General features: G+C 43.7%; 1 protein-coding gene across 3 annotated transcripts in view; it reads right to left on the bottom strand.

The window, feature by feature from the left end:
• DENND5B (DENN domain containing 5B) overlaps nt 1-22051 on the bottom strand; it is a 93433-nt gene extending 71382 nt beyond the window's left edge. For 2 of the 3 annotated variants that reach the window (XM_053407377.1, XM_053407379.1), the window contains exon 1: nt 21791-22051. In XM_053407377.1, the coding sequence (XP_053263352.1) occupies nt 21791-21911 (121 nt within the window). In that variant the 5' untranslated portion in view covers nt 21912-22051. Of the gene's footprint in view, nt 1-21176; nt 21307-21790 lie in introns of those variants that run through there. The other variant, XM_053407378.1, reaches the window with a different exon arrangement.
• Nucleotides 22052-22308: the final 257 nt, after the last annotated feature.

Raw genomic sequence — 22308 nt, 5'->3', positions numbered from 1 at the left:
TCTCAAACTGTGAACCTGGAGTCACCAGTGGGCCTGGAGCCACTATCTGGTGGGCTTCAGTGCCACAGCCTGCCCAGTGGCCTCATCACTGGCCTGGCCTGCCCCCAGTTGTGCCAATATTTTTGAGAGGCATGTAGGGTGGGAAGAAAAAGCCATATCCACTTAAGAGTCTTAAATCAGCAAATTCTGCCTAAACTGGGAAGGCTGAGTCAACATACCTCCAGAACAAAGGTCCATCCTTAGGTTGAGGAAGGCTGAGCCACGAAACTCCTTGCTACATGGAAAAGGCTGCGGCCTCCCCCCCCAAAAAAAGCTGTTTCCAAAGATGGGTTAGATAGCAATAAATTGCCAGTCTGATTGCCTCCATTTGCCACCATTTTGTGACCGGCTTTATCTCTGCACCACCATTTTGTGACAGGTAGGCCTCTGCTTTTTCTAACCAACTTCAAGTGGGCCCTTGGGATAGAAAGTCTAAGAACCCTATCTAGCCTAAATCTTTCCTTGAGATAGGATAATTGATACCCAAGGTTTTTTTTAAAAAAGCACCATGTTACTATTCACCAATAACAATATGCTCTGGGAAATAGGACCTTGGAAATTCCAAGCTCCTGACTCTAATGCAACACCTGTCAGTTTCCTCTTTTCTCTATGTGTTCCACTTACTGTACCATTTTGATTCAGAAATGAGAATTCACAGATCACCTGGTTGAAAAGATAGGCAAACTGGATTCCTAGTCTCTTCTGTCTGAACGAGCAACATCCTGTCATGCTCAGGAGTTGGGAACCTGTGGTCCTTCACACACACACACACACCTGCCACACTACAGAAAAAGGAATTCCTCCCTCCTCCCCATTGAAGAATGGTTTCAACCTTCAGAAAGATTTAGCACTGGACTATCTAAGTACAGAAGAATTAATATATGGGCTAATCCCTCCACGGCACATATCTAGACAAATCCGCTTAGACATTTAGCGAGAGCCACATCACTTACTTTCTCATCCATGAGATACAGAGATTTTGACTGAAGGAAGGAAATATTTCAAATTATCATCTTGAGGACGTGATTATTGGGCATCAGCTACAAGATGCAACTTCCCTTACCTTCAAACGTATTTGTGGTAAACCAACAATGATTTAATAACTGAGTAATTATTAGATTGCTTCAGCATTTGGAGCAATGAACTGTGTGATAGAAGCAGTGTAATTGCACAAAATATGGGAGACCTTTTGTGTAATTGCACAAAAGGTCTCCCGTGCCTTGGAGGGGGGCGAGTGTGTCCGCCCTGCACATTTGTGTAAATGTTGGGAATAGAAACTCCCATTCCCCAGGGAGCCTTTAAATCCAAGACTGTGCATTTCCGCAGCAAATGATGGAAACTTTTCTTTGCAACAGCCTCCCATGTCTGGAGCTAAGCCAGTTTGTGTCACAAAAATAATGTACAGTATATTATTAGGCAAGGCATAGCATTTCATTTTAAGAATCATTACCCGTATTGCATGGTAAAACATAATGCCCACCTCTTTTGGATGGAAGCATCCTTAAAAATCTGTGTAACTGAACTAAGAAATGGCCCTTCTTTAAGGACCTAGGAGCAGCCCTGCTAGATCAGACCAGAACTCTGACTTCCCAGAGGAGACAAAAGGCCCAGGGAAGGCATAAAAAGGAAGGCATGGATGCCCTAGTCCAGGGACTGAGAAATCTCTTTTTTAACCCCAAAGGTCCCATTGCCTTCCAGTGGTCACATGCCTATGGTGGGCAGGGCCAGAGACAAAAGGAGGTGGAGCAATGGATGGAAACATTACCTCTGTACGGCAGGCTAGCTTCTGCACACACCAGGGTTCGAAATTAGCAGGGCGCCAGGCGCATTTTGTGCCTAAAGATTATTCATATTGCGAGCACCTCAAAAAGTCTGGGTGCCATTTTTTTGCACCTGGCTGACACTCAAGATTCCTGACAATATGTTAAGGAGTTTAACAATAAAGAGTAGAGTGTTTTGAAAACTGAAGTATCGTATCAATATTTTTATTGTAAACAGCAAATTAAACATGCATTAACCATTTCTGCTAAAAATGTGATATTAATAATGTGTTACTGATGTGAATTGTGTATTCATTCATGCTTATCAAAATAATAAATAAAAAGTGTTGCTGATCTCCCCACCCCCAAAGTGGCAACTGGACATTCTGTTTTGGTGCCCACAACCCAGGTGGCAGAAGCCATTTGGCTCCTAACTTTTATATCCCAGTTTGTAACACTGGCACACTGATAATGCAAGATGCATTATCAGAATTGAAGGGCACATTCCAGACAGTCAAAAACACTCATGGAGGGTGAGTAGCAGGGCCAAGCAGGGGGTGTAGCCTAGAGAGAGTCTCAACAGCCAGGCAGAGAAAGCTTAGAAAGCCACATTCGGCCAGCAGGCTGATGTTTCCCACACTTGCCCTAGCCCTCCACTGCCACTACCCTCTACCCAGAGAAGTGGTATTGAAAGGCATCCTGTATGATCTCAGATGCAGCATAGAACCATAATGACTAGCTGCGCTGACAACCGTATCCTCCCTGAATTTGTATGAGAAAAACTATGAGCCCAGTTTTGCAAGCAACACTGAGCTGAATTACGTCTTAGCGCAGCAGCGCCCAGGAAGGAACAAAATGGAGGCAATCTTCCTTCTGGGTACCCACACACTGACTTGTTCCTGCTAAAACATGCTGGCTTCATGTTATGTGCAAAGTAGACCTGTGTGAAGGTTACTTGGGAAGACATCTTGGGTGTGGCCTGGAAATAGGATCGTTTCCCCTTGTATATTAACTGAGCAGCTTTCAAATGACTATTTTAGAGCATGCTATATACTGTTGCTTTAAAAAAAAAAAAAAGGACGTGGGTAAATTGAGTATCTACTCAATGAACTACAAGCAAAACTGGCCAAATATAAATCTCCCTTTCTTTTATTTTGAGAGTCTCCCCCCTTGGCATAGTCTTCAGTTAAGATTTACTTCATACAGACAAAGACTCGCAAGTAATAATTCTCCCCACATTCAAGCGGGGGGGGGGGGGGAGAAAGAAAAGAATTGTGTGCAGATTGCTTTATCGCTCCTTGCTAACAAAGGTTTTCAAAAGCAGATGGCAGCCTGTAAAGTCCTACAGATGCTTTGTTTGGAGTGCAAACTCGGCCGCGTTGCCTATCAAAGTCAAGCTTCACATTGTGAAGCACTGACCCTAACAAATTCATTTTGTTTCTTTCTGTCACTATGCTGAACCAGACAAATGAATCTGGCATAACAAGTGCAGAAAAACCTTTAAAACTCCTGCAAGCTGCAAAATGCAGAATGTGCTTGCAAAACTCACTCAGTGCATAAGAAGAAACTGGTCTGCAAGTTATCCAAGGGCACAGGGCATTGCAAGAGCTTTAAAATCAAGCTCCTACATTTTTCAGCTTGTAGAATGCTCAATTTGTTTCTTCAACAGCTTAGTTATCAATTTAAAAACTCAGAATGCTGTAAGGGTTCTAAAAGATGTTTGCTCAAAGATGTTATCTATGTGTTGCCTCATTAGCAGCACTGGACAGGAACCATTTGGCCTCAGGACTGTTCTGCACAGACAGACAGCATCCTAGATGTTTTACCCAGACACTTTCCTGACAGCTATACATTGCAGGGTGGCGGTGGAATCAAAAGCAGCAAGAAAACAATCTTTCAGTGAAGCTTATTCACCATTACCAATCTTCAAACCCAGTTTAACAGCCACTGGACTGATGCACTTATATTTTTCTAGAGTTGCGCTGCTCCAAAATGCTGTAACCGTTCCTCATAGAAGAACAGTTCCTGCCTCTCAATCCTCATGGCAAGCAAACGAGAGTTCCTGGAGTGAAGACTGCAGCCACAGCGCACCTCCATCAGTCCTGATGCTGCAACACTACTCTGGGCTAAGCCATGGTTGTCTTAGCTTAGCACTGCATGCTACATGTCCTCTCTTCCTGTGCATCATTCTCTCCCCCAGTCCGGGGCTGGTGGGTGAGAGAATGCACCTACAGAGGTAGTATCTTGGGTCACAAAGCTCTTATAAGAGGACTGGATTTGGCTCAGAGATCTGCAGTTGCCAACCCTTACTTGATAAGGCTGGAAGCAAGCAGGCTTTTTTAATAGATGCAAGGTACATATAGACTTTGGAAGTCCTCTACTACAACATCTTGTTCACTGATGGATCTGCTGCAACGCAGGATACAATGACAGCAGTCCACTACATTACTGCTTCAGGGATTGCTTTTTATTCCTATTTGTACACACAAAATATTCCATGTGCGAACATCAGAGAGGTATGTGTCGAGGATGCAGTAATGAGCATCCTCTACTGCCTTCTGCTCTGTTGTAAGCATCCTATATACTGGTTATGTCCTTACTATGAAGTGTAAGAAGCAATAAATACCACCATTCCTAGATGAAACAGAAGTTCCATGGCTATCATCTCAGTGGTAGAATCCCAAGTGGTAGAATCCCACTGTGAAATGCAGCCACACAAGAAATGAGGGGGAGCCATTTCTGAAGGGAACAGCAGCTGATGTAACGGTGACCAAGAAAAATTCGCCGAAAGGCAAATGGCTGGTGGATAACTGGCTATCCCTTTCACTTCCATGGAACTTTCAAAAGTGGCCTTAGCCAGGTGTAGTCAATGTGGTGCTCTCAAATGTTGCTAGACTACAAACCCCCATTATCCCCAACCATTAATCACGCTCTATTAAATTTGAGCACCCAATGCATTTGGCCCACAGTTATACCCGTAAAATGCATTTTTAAGTTCTTTGTGATTATATAAGCATGGAGTTAACAAACCTTTGTCTGTCTGTAGTAATATTTAAAAATCTGACTTCCAGGTTTGTTGGCTAAAGCAGATTCCTTTTGGGGTATTTGATTCCTTCCCTTCCCCCCCCAAAAAATACACAGCTGTTGCCACTGAACTAGCAATTTGAAGGGTGAATGTAAAGAAATAAATCAATGGTATGGCATCGCTGTTTACCATTATGCATAGAATGATTCACCACTTTGGCAGCCTGGTCAGTTTATTGCCTTAAATACAGACGTGTCCAGGGACTCACAGAAGGCAATGTGATCAACTCGAAGACAAAGACTCCAGCGGGAAAACAATGGTGGAAGGCAATGGCTGTGCGCTGAAACTGAATGAGTCAAGGCCCAACAGAAATCAGCATGCAGATTCATCCCCTTCCCACACACCCATTCTTCCGGAGCAGAACTGAACAAAATTACACACTACATTCTCCTTAACCTTCATGCTGCAACGCTTTAATCTCCACAATGCCAATTGCCTGCCAGGTTGCTCAAAAGTTTGCATTTCCCTCCATAAATATTTTATGTACAAGGACTATTTGTGTTACCCGTTTCTCTCGACATGTTTTGACAGCCATGCTGCTCATCACATGACAACGGCGTTCTATTTAGAACAGCAGCTGCAGACACTGACAGATTGAGTTTCCATCTTAAACAGCACAGCTGAACTCATGACATCATAGGTAATAGGCTAAACACAATTCATGAGATGCTGCGACTAGTGGTTAAGAGCATTTGTTTCTGAAAGTTGGTTCTTTAGAGGCAAACTCAGTCCTGCATGAAATAAACAAGCAGACCCAAAGCAGACATAAACAATAAGTCATAGTTAATTTTTGTCTTCACCATGGTTAAAAATTCCATCCAAATACAGTGGTACCTTGGTTTGCATACGTCTTGGTTTGCATACGTTTTGGATTACAAACACATCAAACCCGGAAGTGTGTGTCCCAGTTTGCAACCTTTTTTTGGATTACAACCCGGGGTTTTTTTTGGATTATGAACAAAAAAAATTGGGAGGCCCCATTGGCGAACGCACGCCTTGGGTTACAACCTGTTTTGGTTTACAAATGGACCTCCGGAACGGATTATGGTTGTAAACCAAGGTACCACTGTACATAAAATTATGGTTAAGGATTAGCTGCAATTTAGAGTGCAGAACCATGGTTTGCAAGCCATGGTTATTCAGTACATGGTTAAGAGAGTTTCCCTGGTTCTCTGCCTGCAAAGGCACAAGCCTTGGTTTCACTCTATAATACCCTTCAGGGGAAAGACTGGCTTAGCAAGTTAAAACCTAGTTGTATCTTAGAAGATCTTAACCAAAGATATGACAGCAAACTATGATTAGTGCAAACCATGGCTAAGTGTAACGTCTGCACTATGATCAGAGACTGACGAGTATGTTGCCAAGTAGCAGAAAGTCAAGAGTTCAAATAGAATATATTTAGTCAGAAAAAGCACTCTGGTGGGGGGGAAGCAGGGGGATAACACGGAGGAGTAATTTACCAGGGGTTAACTTCACTCAGTTTCAGTAAGAGTTTATATCAGAGTAGTATCCCCGCGGCAGGGTGCGCTCCCGTTGTTCGGTCCCAGCGCCTGCCAACCTAGCAGTTCGAAAGCAGCCCTGGGTGCAAGTAGTTAAATAGGGACCACTTACTAGCGGGAAGGTAAACGGCGTTTCCGTGTGCGGCTCTGGCTCGCCAGAGCAGCGATGTCACGCTAGCAACGTGACCCGGAAGTGTCTCCGGACAGCGCTGGCCCCCGGCCTCTTGAGTGAGATGGGCGCACAACCCTAGAGTCTGTCAAGACTGGCCCGTACGGGCAGGGGTACCTTTACCTTTACCTTTAGTATCCTTCATATGTATGTTGCATTACAACTCTAATGCAGGGATAGGCAAACTCCGGCCCTCCAGATGTTTGGGACTACAATTGCCATCATCCCTAGCTAACAGGACCAGTGGTCAGGGGTGATGGGAATTGTAGTCCCAAACATTTGGAGGGTCAGAGTTTGCCTATGCCTGCTCTAATGCAACCGACAGAAAGGGATGATGGAAATTATAGTGCAACCACATCTGGGAAACAAATATTGAAGAACATATGAGGGCAAACAATACGACTTACACATTGCAGAGTAATGCAAGCAGTAAGATAAATTTCTGCCCAGATTATATCACCAGGTTTAGTTCTAAAGGCCAGTACAAGCAATGCACTTCTCAGTCTCCTAAACATGGTCCTGTACACAAGATCAGCAACTTAAGAAGTGTAGCGACACATGAGAATCATGAACAGGCTATTCCTTCAGGGAGCACTTACAGAGAACACACTTACAGGGGAATAATGATGGCACATTGGGACTATCTACCTACTTATTTCATAAAATTTTACACTGCTTTATTATAAAAGACCTCAAATGAGTTATTTACCATTTACTCCTGGGGACTTACTTTTGAGTAAACATGCATAAAACTGTGTTTTAAAAGTGCACATTCAAAATCCTTTCAGCTATGCAACTGCGTGGATTCTGAAACAAACCTAGTTGCACGACTGCATCCCTAAGTCACATCTATTAAAAAAAAAATAATGTAATATTTGAAATATAGGAAAGATTACTAATTACTGTCACTTCCTGTGAACTCCTGAAATACTGTGGGCAGCATCCTTTTAGGCAATGAAGTGCTACTATGAATATTCATAATGTAGTGACAATGAGACAAAGGACCTGGCAACCTCCAAAAAGACTTCTCCTTTGGGGAGGTGGGGTGGGGGGTGGGGAAATCAGAAGGAAACATTTCTCCTTCCCCATCTGCTTCAAAGACTTTTTTTTAATAAAAAAAACAGCTCCCTGTTGCATTAGTTCTGATGCGGTCTTGAATCTACCAAGAATACACAAAACATTACAAAGACATTTGTTCCTCCTGGAGGGCACAACAGTCGAATTAATCAGGGCACTACATTTTTTGCGGTCATGGTGAGGACAACCTCTCTCACTAGCATTGCACCTGCTGTTAAGGGCAGAGCAAGAGACTCAGCTGGCTTTATGTATTTGTGCACCCAAGACATCTGTCCTGAAAAGGTTACTTACTTCCATGCTTAAGAACATGTCAGCCAGGATTCCCCACATTCAAAAGAAACAGGTGGGGGGGAATACACATCCCGTCCCCAAACTGAATCTTTAAAGGAATGGCAATTATATTCCAAGTTTGTTTTTGTTTTTTTAAAAAATAAGTTTGTCTTGGAGATACACACTGTCCCTGGGTCTCCCCTGGGCGGCTTTAAAACAAAACATGCTAAAAATGCAATGTCATTTGATTAAAAACCAACTAATAAAGGCAGCAATATATATTACCAAGAAAGCATAACACATCCTAGATTTCATGCAATTTAAAAGCCTGGATAAACATCAAAAAAGTCTTTATTAGGCACCAAAAAGGCCACAGAGAAGACAAGGAAATTCTCTTTAGTTAGGCCCCATCTGCACTATACATTTAAAGCAGTATCATACCTCTTTGTATGGGGTGTTAGGGGATGGGTAGTATCTCTGGTGGGGGACACGTCATGCTCCTTCTGGGGTAGTTTGCCCACCTTTGGTCCGCACCCCGCACACAGCTCTCACCTGTGGCTCCTATAAGCTGTCAGCATGTGACAGCAGCCACACCCCAGGAACAGCTTCAAATGGCCAGATAAACCAATTGGGTAGCTGACTGGTGAGTTAGGGACTTCCTATGCATGCAAAGACAAGCTCCAGCAGAATGAGTGGACAAGACCAATCGTGAGTCCAATGGTGAAGAAGGTGGTTTCTGCACAGGCTGTAGAAGAAGTGAGGGGCAGATGGGGCTCAACAACCTGGGAAGTCAGCCCATCTAGGAGAAGGGAAACTCTGATCCTAAACCTCCACTGCCTTGCAGGATACCTTTGGGAGATGAAAAGGCGAAGGAGTAAACCCTACACAAATCTGGAATGGAGTCCCTAAGGTAGTTGGATGGTGCCTTGTACCCCTCCTTCTGGCAACTCCTGCAGCCATGCTGGTGCCAAAGGTATTGCCGTTTTCCTTTGGACCACATCAGTGATGCCGAGAGGGGGGTCTTGTCGTCTGACCTCCATACTCACTGCCCAGGCTTCGGCCCCAGGGAGCTCACTTTGGTGCTGCTAAGGAGCAGTTTGATTTCACCCCTGGAGGCGCACTCCATTGTCTCTTGAGACAAATGGATGCCAACAACCGCCACTTTAAACATTCAGGACTTCCCCCAATGAGTCCTGGAACTGTAGCTTTGGAAGAAGGATGGCCTGTTAAGCCACTCTGGGAACTGTAGCTCTGTGAGGGGAGTAGGGTACTCCAAACAACTCGCGTAACCCTTAACAAACTACAGCTCCCATGATTTTGGGGAGGGAAGCCATGGCTATTTAAAGTGGCATGATGCTACTTTAACTGTACATTGTACATAGGGCTATAAACAGGCTGTCACTATAGAAAAGCACTAAAGTACGCTTCCTGCCCCCCTTGCAGCAGACTATGCACATCATCATAATCACAAGCTAATAAGTAGGTTTGCTTGTGTTGCCATAAAGTGGTAATTATACATTTTACAAGGCACTGGAGTTTCACCCAGGCAGATAGAGAGACATAGTAGGAAAAAGAACAGCACATTTTATTTCCAATATTCAGACTTTTAATGCCATATAGGTCATGTCTACAAACATGTGCATTTGAAAGGACAGTGTGTTTTTGACATACAATGGATATATTTTGATTTCACTAAGGCTGGTGCAGGGAAACTTTGGCCCTCCAGATGTTGCTGAAATACAACTCCCATCATTCCTGGCTGTTAGCCATCCTTGCTGGGGCTGATGAGAACTGCAGTTCAGCAACATCTGGAGGGCCAAAGGTCCCCCGCACCTAAACTAAATCAATTTCAAAACAGAACAGCTGTTTTGCTAACATTTACTTAAACAGCAGGTTATAGCTGTCCTAAAATAATTCCTCCATGTAACAAAAGAGTCAAATGTCCCTTACTGAATGATAACATTCATTGCACCGTGACAGACCTGTGAAAGTCTGAAAAACAAAAAAGGGAAGCTAAACAAACTCAGATATGTTAGGAAGGTATTTTGAGAACAATCTGATGGAAATCTGTGCTTTGTGTCCTTCATCAAGATGAGTGGCAATTGTGCAGAACCTACTAATGTAGTACTTTTGTCGAAATATCAAATGTCTACACCAGGCATAGGCAAACTCGGCCCTCCAGATGTTTTGGGACTACAACTCCCATCATCCATAGCTAACAGGACCAGTGGTCAGGGATGATGGGAGTTGTAGTCCCAAAACATCTGGAGGGCTGGGTTTGCCTATGCCTGGTCTACAAAGAAACTGAATATTGAGTGTTCTGGATAAACAGTTTCCAAAAAGCAACATAAAAAAACAAAAACCCACTATCTGCCAAGTGCACCATTTAAATTGATTTCCATTTATGTTGTTAAATATTTATCATCAAAAGTCCCAGAAGGAAATCTTCAATCCCTTTTAATATAACTTTTGATCTGCCATCTACACAACCTTTTATTTTAGGCAGATTGTTACTAAAATTCTATTGAACTCACCCAGATGTTCTTCTAGATGACCACAGATGGGCAACCTGCAGCGACAGGGCTGAATGTAGACCTTTGTTCCAATTTCATGGGGGTTATGAGGATTGGGCAGCGGTATTGTTACTTCTGTTGACACTATACTTCTGCTGATGCAGTCTAGGATTGCATTAGGCATTTCAGCCACCACATTGCAGTAGTGACTCATGGTTAGTCTGTGGCTGCACCCACCAAAACTGACAGCTGTGATGAATTAACCCATACAAAGTCTTAAACTGACGGTCTGAGGGATACCAGGCAGGGATTTCACCAGCTAGAAGAACAGATGTCAATCATATTAACTACCGAACTCTCCTTACACCAACAGGTCAGAGTTTCCCAGGTGACTCCACAAGCCCATACATTTCATTTATTTAGTAAAGACATGTAAAGATTCCAGGTGAGGTCAGCTCACAAGTGAGAGCAACCAGTTAAGGTAACAAGTCCCTGCTGACTACAGATTGTCTCTTCTTTTGCTTTCTATCCAGACCTCCATTTCCCAGAAGCTGGATGTTCAAATTGTGTGTTCCAATGGCCTTTAGATGCACAGCATCTATCTCATCATTGCATAATAATAATTTATCAACAGCAAAGTTCTCACATTCCTAGTGGGCAGGCCTTGCGCTGCCAATGAAAGTATCTGCAGATAACCTAAGATGGCACCTGATGACCTAAGATGCAACTAAAACACTTTTGCAATAGGAGCCGTTGTCAGCTTAAAATCTCAGTCTTGATAATCCTCAAAAAAATCCAGATAAAGATCGCAACTCCCCTGGCCACCTATTTCTCATCTTCCATCAATACAACATGGTCTCAAGTTTCCCTGTTACGTGAAAAGCCCACAAAAGCTATGAACACACAACTCATGAAAAGCCTAAGAAAAGGGGATTCTACTACCCAAGAATCTCACCATAAATTGGCCAACGTGTCACAGCTTGTTATGTTTTCTACAAAAAGGAATCTTTATGATAACTCTCCAGACCCTTTTATAATTGAAACTAGGCTTCTACCTTCCTAAGAATTCTTCTTTCTAAATGACATTTTTCCCTTACAGCAATATTTCTGTACAACACGAGCACTGAAAAAAGTTCTATATAGCCAGAGACACTATTTCTTCTCAGGAATTTCCAAGAACAAGCATCCCGCCTCAGTGACAAATGAAACTTCAAAAACTCTTTCAAAGCAGGGGCATTTATACTGAGGTTATCCTTGATGTTTATATTACATAGCAGGAGTACTGGCAAGAAAATACCTTTCAAGCTCACTCTTCAGATGTGTCATTGTGTTAACAGGTTCCCGACATTATTAATCGGGGAATTAGTTTGAAGAGAGATTTAAAAGAGCATCAAAAGTGATGTCTTTAGGATGCACAAGAAAAGGAAGGTGCCCATTTCAAACTAATCGCCACGTACTTGGTATGCAGAGCAAACACCACTGGGAACAGAACAACTGAACTATGAAAAAATCTTGAAGAAGCAACTCCACACTCCCCCACCCCAATCACCTGCTTGAAGCGTCAAGGAGAACCTGTTATTGAACAGTGGTAGCAATGTCAATGTGCCCTAGCAAAGTGTTTCTCAGTAACTATAAGCTAGACTCCACCTCAGGTATGGCTGTTAAAGCAAATGTATATTGCTGGTCACAGAATCAGAGTCGGAAGGGACTCGGAGGATCATCTAGTTCAACCCTCTGCAATGCAGGAATATGCAGCTGTCGCATACAGGGATCAAACCTGCAACCTTGGTGCTTTCAGCACCACACTCTAACCCATTGTTTCCCAACCTTGGGTCTCCAGCTGTATTTGGACTACAATTCCCATCAACCCTAACCACTGACCTTGCTAGCTAGGGATGATGGGAGTTGTAGTCCAAAATCAGCTGGAGACCCAAAGTTGGGAAAGACTGCAGCCATCCTAACACTTGCAGCAACCAACAATGGCAAAGTATCGTTTTTGTGGCCAGTGCAAAAGAATCCCCTCAAGTGCCTTTACCTGAGATCATTCTAGGTGGTTAACCCTTCGTACACGTCTAACCTCAATTGCAAATTTTAGAAGAAAGCTAAAAAGATAGAAGTTCATTCCATGCCTATTTATGAGCTGAGTCAAGGGATTGAATGGAGTTTCAGCAGGGTCATTTTTCCAGATGAAGACAACCCCATGGAACTTTAATGCTTAGGAGCAAGACCCGCTAAATTCACTGTGACTTTGACATGGACGCTTTCTTAATATGATCAGACAGGGAGAGCTCAGATTTCCTAAGTGTGACATAGATTCCAGTAGCCTTTAGCCAGTCTCTTAAATCTGTGGCTCTCCAACTAGTGTTGAACTCCAACTCCCATCAGCTTCAGCCCACAAGGTTAACAACTCAGGGATCATGGGAGTTACTGAGTCCAACACCATTTGGATAGCCACTGGTTCTCCATCCCTGTTCTATTGGCTTGGAGACCAGACTAGGCACTTCTGTAATATTATGGGAATTCACTGCACTTATTTTAAATAAGCCAGCAAGAGGGGAGGAAGAGGCTAGGGATAAGAGAGGAGAGAAAGGAACCTGAAAAGAGCAGCTACACAAAAATTATTCTGTATGTGCTTGTCCACATTTTCAGTCACATGGCTCTGATCATGCGAGTTCATACAAGTCACACATACCAGACTACTAAGGACACCCAGTTTAGAAGGGTATTTGTATAAGTTCACCCTAATTCAGGACAGAACAATTGTCCTGGTGATGACCCAGATGCAGGTAAGAAGAGTTCAATGAAAGCAGTACTGCTACTCCAAATTTTGAACTCAGTTCTAAATTCAGACTCAGAAGGTAAAATGAATTCCTCAAACTAAGAACACAGCAGACTGCAGGTACAGGCATTTCAATCTTAAATTACAACATGTCAAGCGTGAAGAAATGTATTACACTGTCTGATTCTATCAGCATCTTTATTGATTCTGCTAAGAGCTCCAAGAATCAACATCCTATTGATGAAAATGGAACAGCAAGAGGTGCAGTCATTCCTCCCAGTCTGGTCGTAGCAATTTATAGCTTTCTGAACAAGAGATGCCGCTTTATATGTGGGTCAAGTAATTTTGTTATAAGACAGCCTGAATAGCAACTGCCTCCAATAAGTGATGCTCTCTGTGCTGACAGCATAAAGTACCACTGACACCATGTTTGTATGACAAGCACCAAGCACAGAAGCAAGCAACTGGGTACTAGACAAATAGTCTCCAGAAACCTGCAATTACTTCAAGGCATCCAAGTTCAATACCCAGCATCTATGGCAGAGTTCCCCATTATGGAACTCTTGTGCCCACAAGGCCCCTGTTCCTCCTTCCCTTAAAAATGACTTCCATCTTGGTTATGAGTTGGCGATGGTGGTTACTTTTTGGTCTCCTGAAAAATTCCTAGAACTTAAGGAGGAAGTTGGAAAAGTGGTGCTCTTTCCCGCTTCCTCTTTCAGCTCTAATCCTAACTTTTCCTTCAAGCAAACTTCAACTAAAAGGGGCCTGCAACTCAGAATACTGCACAAACTGCATTTCTGATATTCAAACAACATATATATTTGCAAAACAGTTTTCCCCATGCTATTATGATATTAGCCATCCATTTTCCATCCCTTCTGGTGACAAGCATGAGCTACCTGGGGAGGGAAACATGTTGCCCACCAGATGTTGTGGGACAGCAATTCCCACCACCCCAAAGCATTGACCATGCTGGTTGGGACTGACAGGAGTCCAACAACATCTGGAGGGCCACAAGGTCCTAAGAACATCAGGTTGTAAGAACATAAGAACATATGTTCAGGTCCTCATCTCTGAGCAACCTGTAGGTCATTTTTTGAAAATCATTAAGTGATAACCAAGGCAAAGCATTGTTGCTAGTTAATACATCAAAGGACTCACAGCAACACATACACGAAAAGTGCAGAAAAAAGAACACAAAGCACATAATCAAGGAGATTATCTCCCACCAGAAGATACTATGCATCTGGAAAGGCATATAAAGTGAGGAACAGGGGTGATCTTCCTGGAGACTGCAGCTAGAGATGGCCCTCAACTAAAAAAATTAGTTGGCAACCAGGCTGAAAGATATATGCATCATTTGGAGAGAGTACCACTTTAAAAATAAATTAAGGACAATGAAAAGGGGTGCTTCATTAACAAGTTCCCACCTTGCCTCCCACATTTCAAAAAAATGAGTCAAAAGCATCTGTCCAAGAAGTGCTCTATAATAGTTGTCTACTAATAAAGCTCTGGTGCTCTATCATACAAAGCATATACTGAGTTCATATGTAGTGGCACCATGGACACCTCTGGGATTGGGGAGAGGTTTCTGGAAAACATCTGCCCTCCACCCCCATCTCTGAATTCTAAAGACATACCGTATTTCCCGCTCTATAAGACGTACCAGACCACAAGACGCACCTAGTTTTTGGAGGAGGAAAAAAAATATATTCTGAATCTCAGAAGCCAGAAGAGCAAGAGGGATCGCTGCGCAGTGAAAGCAGCAATCCCTCTTGCTGTTCTGGCTTCTGTGATAGCTGCACAGCCTGCATTCGCTCCATAAGACGCACACACATCTCCCCTTACTTTTTAGGAGGGAAAAAGTGAGTCTTATAGAGCAAAAAATACGGTACTTTTTTTGAACGGACTTTGGGGATGAAAATGCAAGGTCAACAGTTCAGTTAGAATGGTTGGACCATGCACCCGATGCTAGTTTTAGCCTGTTTTAGTCTGTGGTTATTTGGTCTTATTGTAATTAGATACAATAGTTTTTGTATTTAAATCATTTTTTATAGATGTATCTTAGTGATTGCTGACAGTTTTGTCAGACGACAGTTCTGAAAAGTAGCGTATAAGCCCTTTAAATAAAAGAAGCAAGGCACTAATTATAAAATGTCTTCAGTCTTTAAAATGCTGCAAGACTTTGTCCCTCCTCACACCTTGCAAGCATTGTAATAAATTAACAATCACTCAGCAATCTATCCAAGGCAACTGCCAAAGGCTCCTCCTTTTCTGCCCTTGGACATAAAAAAAAGGGGTGTGGAGGGGTGTAGAATATGCTACACGAAAGCCATGCCATATGTTGGAAGGAACAGAAGCAGTTCCATTGTTACTGTACAGTATTGTTTTATTTTAGGAAAGCTATTTGGTGGATCCTTATGGATTGAGAGGCAGTAGGGAAGTCAGATAAATAACCACATTTGACACTTGAACCATAAGGATGCAGTATTTTCATTCTCGTTACTTCCTTTGCTCTTCTCTCCCCCCCCCCCCCCGTTTATACTCCAGGGTGCTGCAGCCCAGAAGTCCACAGTCCACTTAATGCATCTGATGATGCAAACTGCAGACTACAAAAGCTCATGTCACAGTAAATCATTTTAAGATTGGCTCAGTGAAGAGGCTGAAGGAACATGATGCCATTCTACTGCTGAAGTTAAGCTAACTGACCCTGGATGGGAAATCAACAGAAAATCGCAAAAAGTTATTTGAAGAATACATGGGTGCACATCTATTATCACTAAAGTTTCTAGAACACTTTTTAATTTAATTTTGTTTTTGACAGCACTGACTGACACTATAATCTTTTGTAATTCTTTCTTTAGGTTTCCAAACAGATGTCAGGAGGAAGGACTACAGCTCAGTGGGGGAATATATACTTTCCATGCTTAAGTTCCCAATTCTAATCCCCTATTGAAATATTCTCAGGTATTCTTCCTGGTATAAGAAAGAGACCCCAGTGGGAGTACCCAACTAGCCAACACGTCCAATGGTATGGGATGATCGGAACTGTAATCCAACAATATTTGAGGGCACCATGCTGGCTGCCTCTCATGCTGGCTGCCTCTCCAGTGATTCAGCTTTGTAGGTTCATAAAACATTAACTGCAAAATGGACCTTGGATTTCTTATTCAAACAAGGCGTTCGGTCTCCTCCAAAAGTTAAGTGCTAATTTCTGTTTTCCCCTATACAAATGACAATGCTAGAAGAACATGAACTTCCATTCACTGCCTCAGTCATGGAGGGCAGAGGTCACCTGGTTCAAGATAACGGTGGAATGCTGACTCACTTTGCCTGTCAGCAACTGAAGTGTCAAAGCACGACTCCTTTCCAAGCACGTTATAACACAGTCCCCCAAAGTTGTGCAAGGTCTATTAGAATTAGAGCAAGATTTTCGTTTCATCTGGCCAACAAAAATAGATTAAAATAGATCTGTTTTAATCTTCTAACCCCCCTAAGTCCCCATATCCTGCTTTGAGAATAACCCTTTGGTGTTTTTTAATTGTCTCATTGTTGTTTTATTTATTATCTAGAATAGCCGCCATCACCAGGATTCATGGAAAGGATGTAAATGATAAATGAGGCCAATCCTATGCTCGGGGGCAGGGGGGCAGGAAGCTAAGAGTCTATAGGATTCAGCAGAAGGGCCACCAGAGGGACCCTGGCACAAAGCACAGCTCTCCGCCACAGTCCCACCATCCATGATCTGCAGGCGGTGAAGGCCCAAATCCAGACCCAGCTTCCTCTTCCCCCAGCATGATGCCAAACATGCCCTGAAACTATGCCAACCACTGCAGTTGAATGAACAATGAAAGGGTAGGGAAGAGAAGACTCCACCTCCCACCCTGGCCACCCGTAGCTCTCAGGGATTTGGATGTGGCAGTTGTTCCAAGGCTTCACTCACTCATTCCCAGATGGAACCTTGTGCTCATCAGTAGCTGAAATAACTACCTATTATTGTTTATACTGTCTTCCCTTCCCTTCCTTCTCCTCCACTGCCTCCCATGTCAGATTCTGCTCTGCAAGCCCTCTCATGTAGGAACCTGTCCATTAGGGCTTGCAAAGCACCGTGCACATTGAGGAAGATATGCAATAAAGAAAACATTAATATGGACACTTCTATTGGAAGCGAGCTTTCAATATTTCCCTTTTGAATCCCCCATTACACAATAATAAATCAAAAATAGCTTGCAAATACAAACAAACCCAAGTGTGCCCTTGAATCTCAACCCCGCCAATTAAATTTGCCAGGCCAATTAATCAACTAGAGCTTTATTATTTATTCATCCATTCATTCTGAAATTGACATCCTGCCAACCAGCTAGGAATGGCTCTCATGGTGGCTATCAATACATTAAAAGCATTTATAGCTAAACAATATTTTTAAAACTGTACTTTTAAGCAAACAGCAAGCTTGTCTTCAGCTTCCTTGAAAGGCAACCATTTAGTTGATTAATCTAACAATTAAGTCAATTAAAGCTTGCAGTACAATTGTAAGCAACTGATGTTTTGGTGGGAGGACCAAGAACACGAATACATGAAGTTGTCTTATACAGGGTCAAACCACTGGTCAAGGCAGCCCAGTTCTTCCTATTCTGACTAATGGGAGATTCCCCCAAATTCTCGGGGCTCAAGAGAAGTTTTTTCTGGTTCTCACTTAACCAACCACACACTTTATTAACTAACTGTGCAATCCTGTACAAGTCTACTAAGGTGTCAGTCCTATTGAGTTCAATGGAGCTTACTGCCAGGTTAAGTGGGCAAATGATGGAAAGAAATCTTGAACAGCAGTCAGACGCACAAACCATTTACTGAACTTCAAAAGCAGCTGGCGATAGAATCGTGGCCTTTGACTTGACTTCAGAAGGCCAACTATTATAAAGTTTTGGAATGTAATGAACTTAATGACATCTGTACACATTCTGCAAAACTGTAATATCCAACTTGATAAGCCAACCTGGCAAAGACAATCAGCAGGGGGGGGGGGGATCTAGCAGCATCTTTGCTACTCATCAGTTTGAAAGCAAGTTAGCATATAAAAGGTAACTTTAGATCAATGGTTCTCCAACTTAGATACCTGCTGTGCTTCTTTGCATTTAGCCTTCAGGATACTGCAAATCTTCTTTTGCAGTTCAGGAAACAGCAACAAGACTATTCACACTTACAAGCAGTGAGAACTTCCTAATCAACACCACCATGTAAATGCCCCTATTTTCAGAAAGAGGAATTGGAAATTACTCTAGTTAAAACTCCCAAAGGTCATACTATGCAAATCAACCCTGGTGCACCTTCAATGCTAGAGGAACCAGCAGGGTTCTATTTCTGAAACAAGCATGTATGTAAACGGAAGCCATATTTGAGATTGAGACCAACACACACACACTCAGGCTCCAGGTGGGAAACCAAAACCTTATTACAATAGCTTTGATTCCGTCACAGATGTATACATTGCATTAGATCATTTCATCACATAAATGGGCATCAAATTACTAAAAGTTACAATGTGCAACGTATACAAAATGGCAATGTCAAATCAATTGTAAAGTTCAAAAATTGTATAGAAACAATTTGCTAATTACTGCTTTTTTATAAAAAAAACAACTCAATGAGACTTCAAGTACATAACCCAGATTCAGCTCCAGCAGTGCTTTAAAAGCAAAGTTACATGCAACTTAATTGCACCAAAACACAAAGAACTTCTAACTTTTCCTAATGAAGACTATGGGGAAGCAATTTCTGTGCTGGTACATTAACACAATCACCCCTTATCCCATATCAAATCCAACTGAATGCAATGAACACAGATGAAATCTATATTCAGGTAAGGATTCCTGTTTATGCATGGATCCTCTCAATGGAATCAGGGGCTACTGATTATGATTATGGCCCTAATCATTTGATTGCTTACCAGGTATTAGTACTCTGAAACCATCCTGTTTCAAGTCAAAAATGTCATCCACACAGCAAGTGTACAATTAAGACTTTAAATGAAAACTCGCCACCAGCTCACTCAATGTGGCAAATTAGTTTTTTTAAAGAGCATGCAAAGAATTTAAATGAGGCTGATCTCAACTTCAAGCAAAAGCTGAAGAATTCTTTATATCCATTGCTTTTGAAAATTTAAGAACAGTTCACCATCATGAGTCAGCCTAGTCAAGACAAATATCATAAAAAGCATTTCAGAATTTCCTTGTGTCAAGTTAATAACCCTGAATTAAGGCAAGTACAGAGCAGAAGCTATTTTCATTCCAAAAACTTTACTAAAATTATTAAATTCAGCTTCAGAATTGGCCACAATGCTCATGCAAAAGGTAAGCAGGTAAATAGCTCAGGAGTGGGGAGACCTGTTTACTTCCAGATGCTGCTGGACTACAACTCCCATCATTCCTGACCACTGGCCATGCTGGCTGGGGCTGATGGGAGTTCGAGTCCAACAATACCTGGAGGACCACAGATTCTCTATACCTGAATTACCACTTTAGCAACAATAGTCAGCTACTTTTATTTCACATACAAATGGATCCCGATTAAGTTTGAATACAGCTCTCCCTTTTTCTTTATTGGCTAATCATCATACTGCAGAATCTGGAGAGTTTTCTGAACGAGATGCACAATTTAATTTTAACCTACTTTATTTTCAGAGATGCAAGTGCCATGTATCCAGCATAGGTTGTTTTTAAAAGGTGTCTTTGTAGTTTCTTACAACCCCCTTTCTATATTTTGAAAGACTTTCTCCTACTTCCACAGCTAGCTATGCGGAGAAAAGCCTCTGGCGTCTCTCCAGCTTTAAACCAGTTACAATTTATTTTTGACAAATCCTATTGAAATCACTCTAAATCATATGAGCAGTATTTTTAGCAGAATGCAACAAACACTTTCAGGATTAGGGATGATGGAGAGACTCGTTTTTTAATCATTCTCAAGCAAACTATTCCAGCTAAAAGGACAATATACCCAGATATCTGATGAGGGGGAGGGAGACTGGTCTGCTGTCTGTAAGCATTTGGATAGATAAAAATATAGGGGGGGCTTTGTCAAATTGGCAGCTAATGCAAAATAATGATTTTGACTAGGAGCTATTGATTTCACTGGATTGTAGGATGACAGCGGGGGGGGGGAGTGGATTTTTCACTAGACGCCTCTTAAACACATTTCCTCACTGGAATTTTCTAGATTAAGCTTGTGTACATAGCCGTGTTTTTTAACTTTTGTAGGCTGCCTGGTACAATGACTAGCACAGAATGAGTAATATTAGCAGTGATGAACCTCAGCATGGGCCCAAACAATATCACAAGCTTACCTGCAATTTGTAATGCATAATTCACACTGTTATGTAAAGAACTAGCATGGTGTAATGGTTAAAGAGTTGGGACTAGGGCCTGGGAGACCAGGGTCCAAACACCTTGAGTTCCTTGGATAAACAGTGTGATTAAAATGTAACAAAATGTGTAAATAAATACCTCTTACTGCCGTTCCAAAAATAATAATATATTTTAAAGAAACCTAAAGCTATGGTACAAAAAAATAAAACAAAACATCTTAAGGTATGTTTTTCCATTTGTAACTATCTAGCCAGCCAAAATACAAAACTGAAATATTAATTAGCATCATTCTGTCTGCTGGCAACAAGGAGTTTTAACTTGGCTATCTAATCCCAGCGCAGAGTGGCTTAAAGCAACCCTTTCCCAGCCCTCCAGAGAACAGAAGAAAGCACTGCAGTCTCCCAAAGTAGTTACAAAGGTAGCTTTCCCTGCTCTTTGGACCCAAGATAGCGGTCATTCGAAGGGGAGGCGATTGCAACATTCAAGACCTTCGCAAGCGCACATTATCTAAGGCCTGGTGGCAGCACAGGGCACTGGGGGGTGGGGAACAGGGAATAAAGCCAGAGCCGCGAGGAGGAGGACTGCACTGAAACGTGGGTCCTCCTGGCAGTGACATAACCGAACCTGGCCACTGCAGTCTGGAAGCATCACGATTTTGGGAAGCGGGTGGAGGACGAAGAAGAAGAAGAAAGGGGCAGGGAGAGCCAGGCTGGCTACTCAGATCTGGAGATCCGTGCATGGAAAAGCAATGCGGAAGGCGCTTGTGGAAAGGAGCACCATCGGGGTGTTTGGAGGAGGGCTCCTCCTGAGCTGTTGCGGGAGCGGGCGAGGGAAATAAAAACAAAAAGGGAGCTGCGAACACAATAAGTAAAGTCTCCAGCAATGGAGCCTCGGGCGGCGTGTGCGCGGGGCCTGGCCGGCGCAAAGCGCAGACCCCCGCGCTCCAACCCGGGCGCAGATGGAGACCGCGCGCACGCAGCCACCGAGTCGTCTTTTGCTCTCTCCGCCGGGGTGGGCGCAGCGCAAGCGGAGCAGCAGCCCGATCCTCAGGAGCAGCGCACAGCTATGGAGGGGAGGGGATGCGAGCAGGCTCCGTGGGGAGGCGCTAGGGAGAGAAGGAGCAAGGCAGCGGCGGACCGGGGCCGAGCAGGGACTGTGTGCCTCGCAAGGAGAAACGGGGACAGGGTCAGACCCCCCCCCAGCCCCCGTCTTTGTCTCCCTTTCCCTCCTCGGCTTACCCGCCAGCTCGTCCGGCTCCAGCCCGCTGTCGGCATCGATCCCGCACAGCACGAAGTAGTGCGCAAAGCGGCAGGGCGCCGAGCCCGAGCCGGGCCCGGGGGGCGCCGCGCTGCCGCTCATCCCTCCGCCGGCGTCCGCGATCTCTCTCGGGCAGGATCCCAAGCAGCAGGGGCAGCGCCGCTAACGCATCAGCACCAGCAGCCGCGCTCCTTCCATGGCACAAGTCCGCCCGGGTGGCGGCCTCCTTCGCCGAGCGGGAGGAAGACGAGGACGCGGCGCCGGCGGTAGTGGCAACAGCAGTGGCAGCGGCGGCGGCGCTCCTCGGTCAGCTGAGGCTGCAGCCGGCGCTCGAGCCCCGCTAGGCACCGTCCCGCCGTCGCCTCTGCCGCCTCCCCCTGCCGGTCAGACGCTAAGCCGCGCCGCGGGAGGGAGAAGGAGCGCACCGGCCCGCTTCCGCCCCGCCTCCTCGGCGGGACATTTAAACCACGCTTGGCGCACGAAGCGAGGCTCGGCAACC

Source organism: Podarcis raffonei, chromosome 10 (assembly GCF_027172205.1).
Source record: "Podarcis raffonei isolate rPodRaf1 chromosome 10, rPodRaf1.pri, whole genome shotgun sequence".
Lineage (NCBI taxonomy): Eukaryota > Metazoa > Chordata > Lepidosauria > Squamata > Lacertidae > Podarcis > Podarcis raffonei.
The sequence above is the reverse complement of the archived record's forward strand: the minus strand, read 5'-3'. Positions and strand labels throughout refer to the sequence as shown.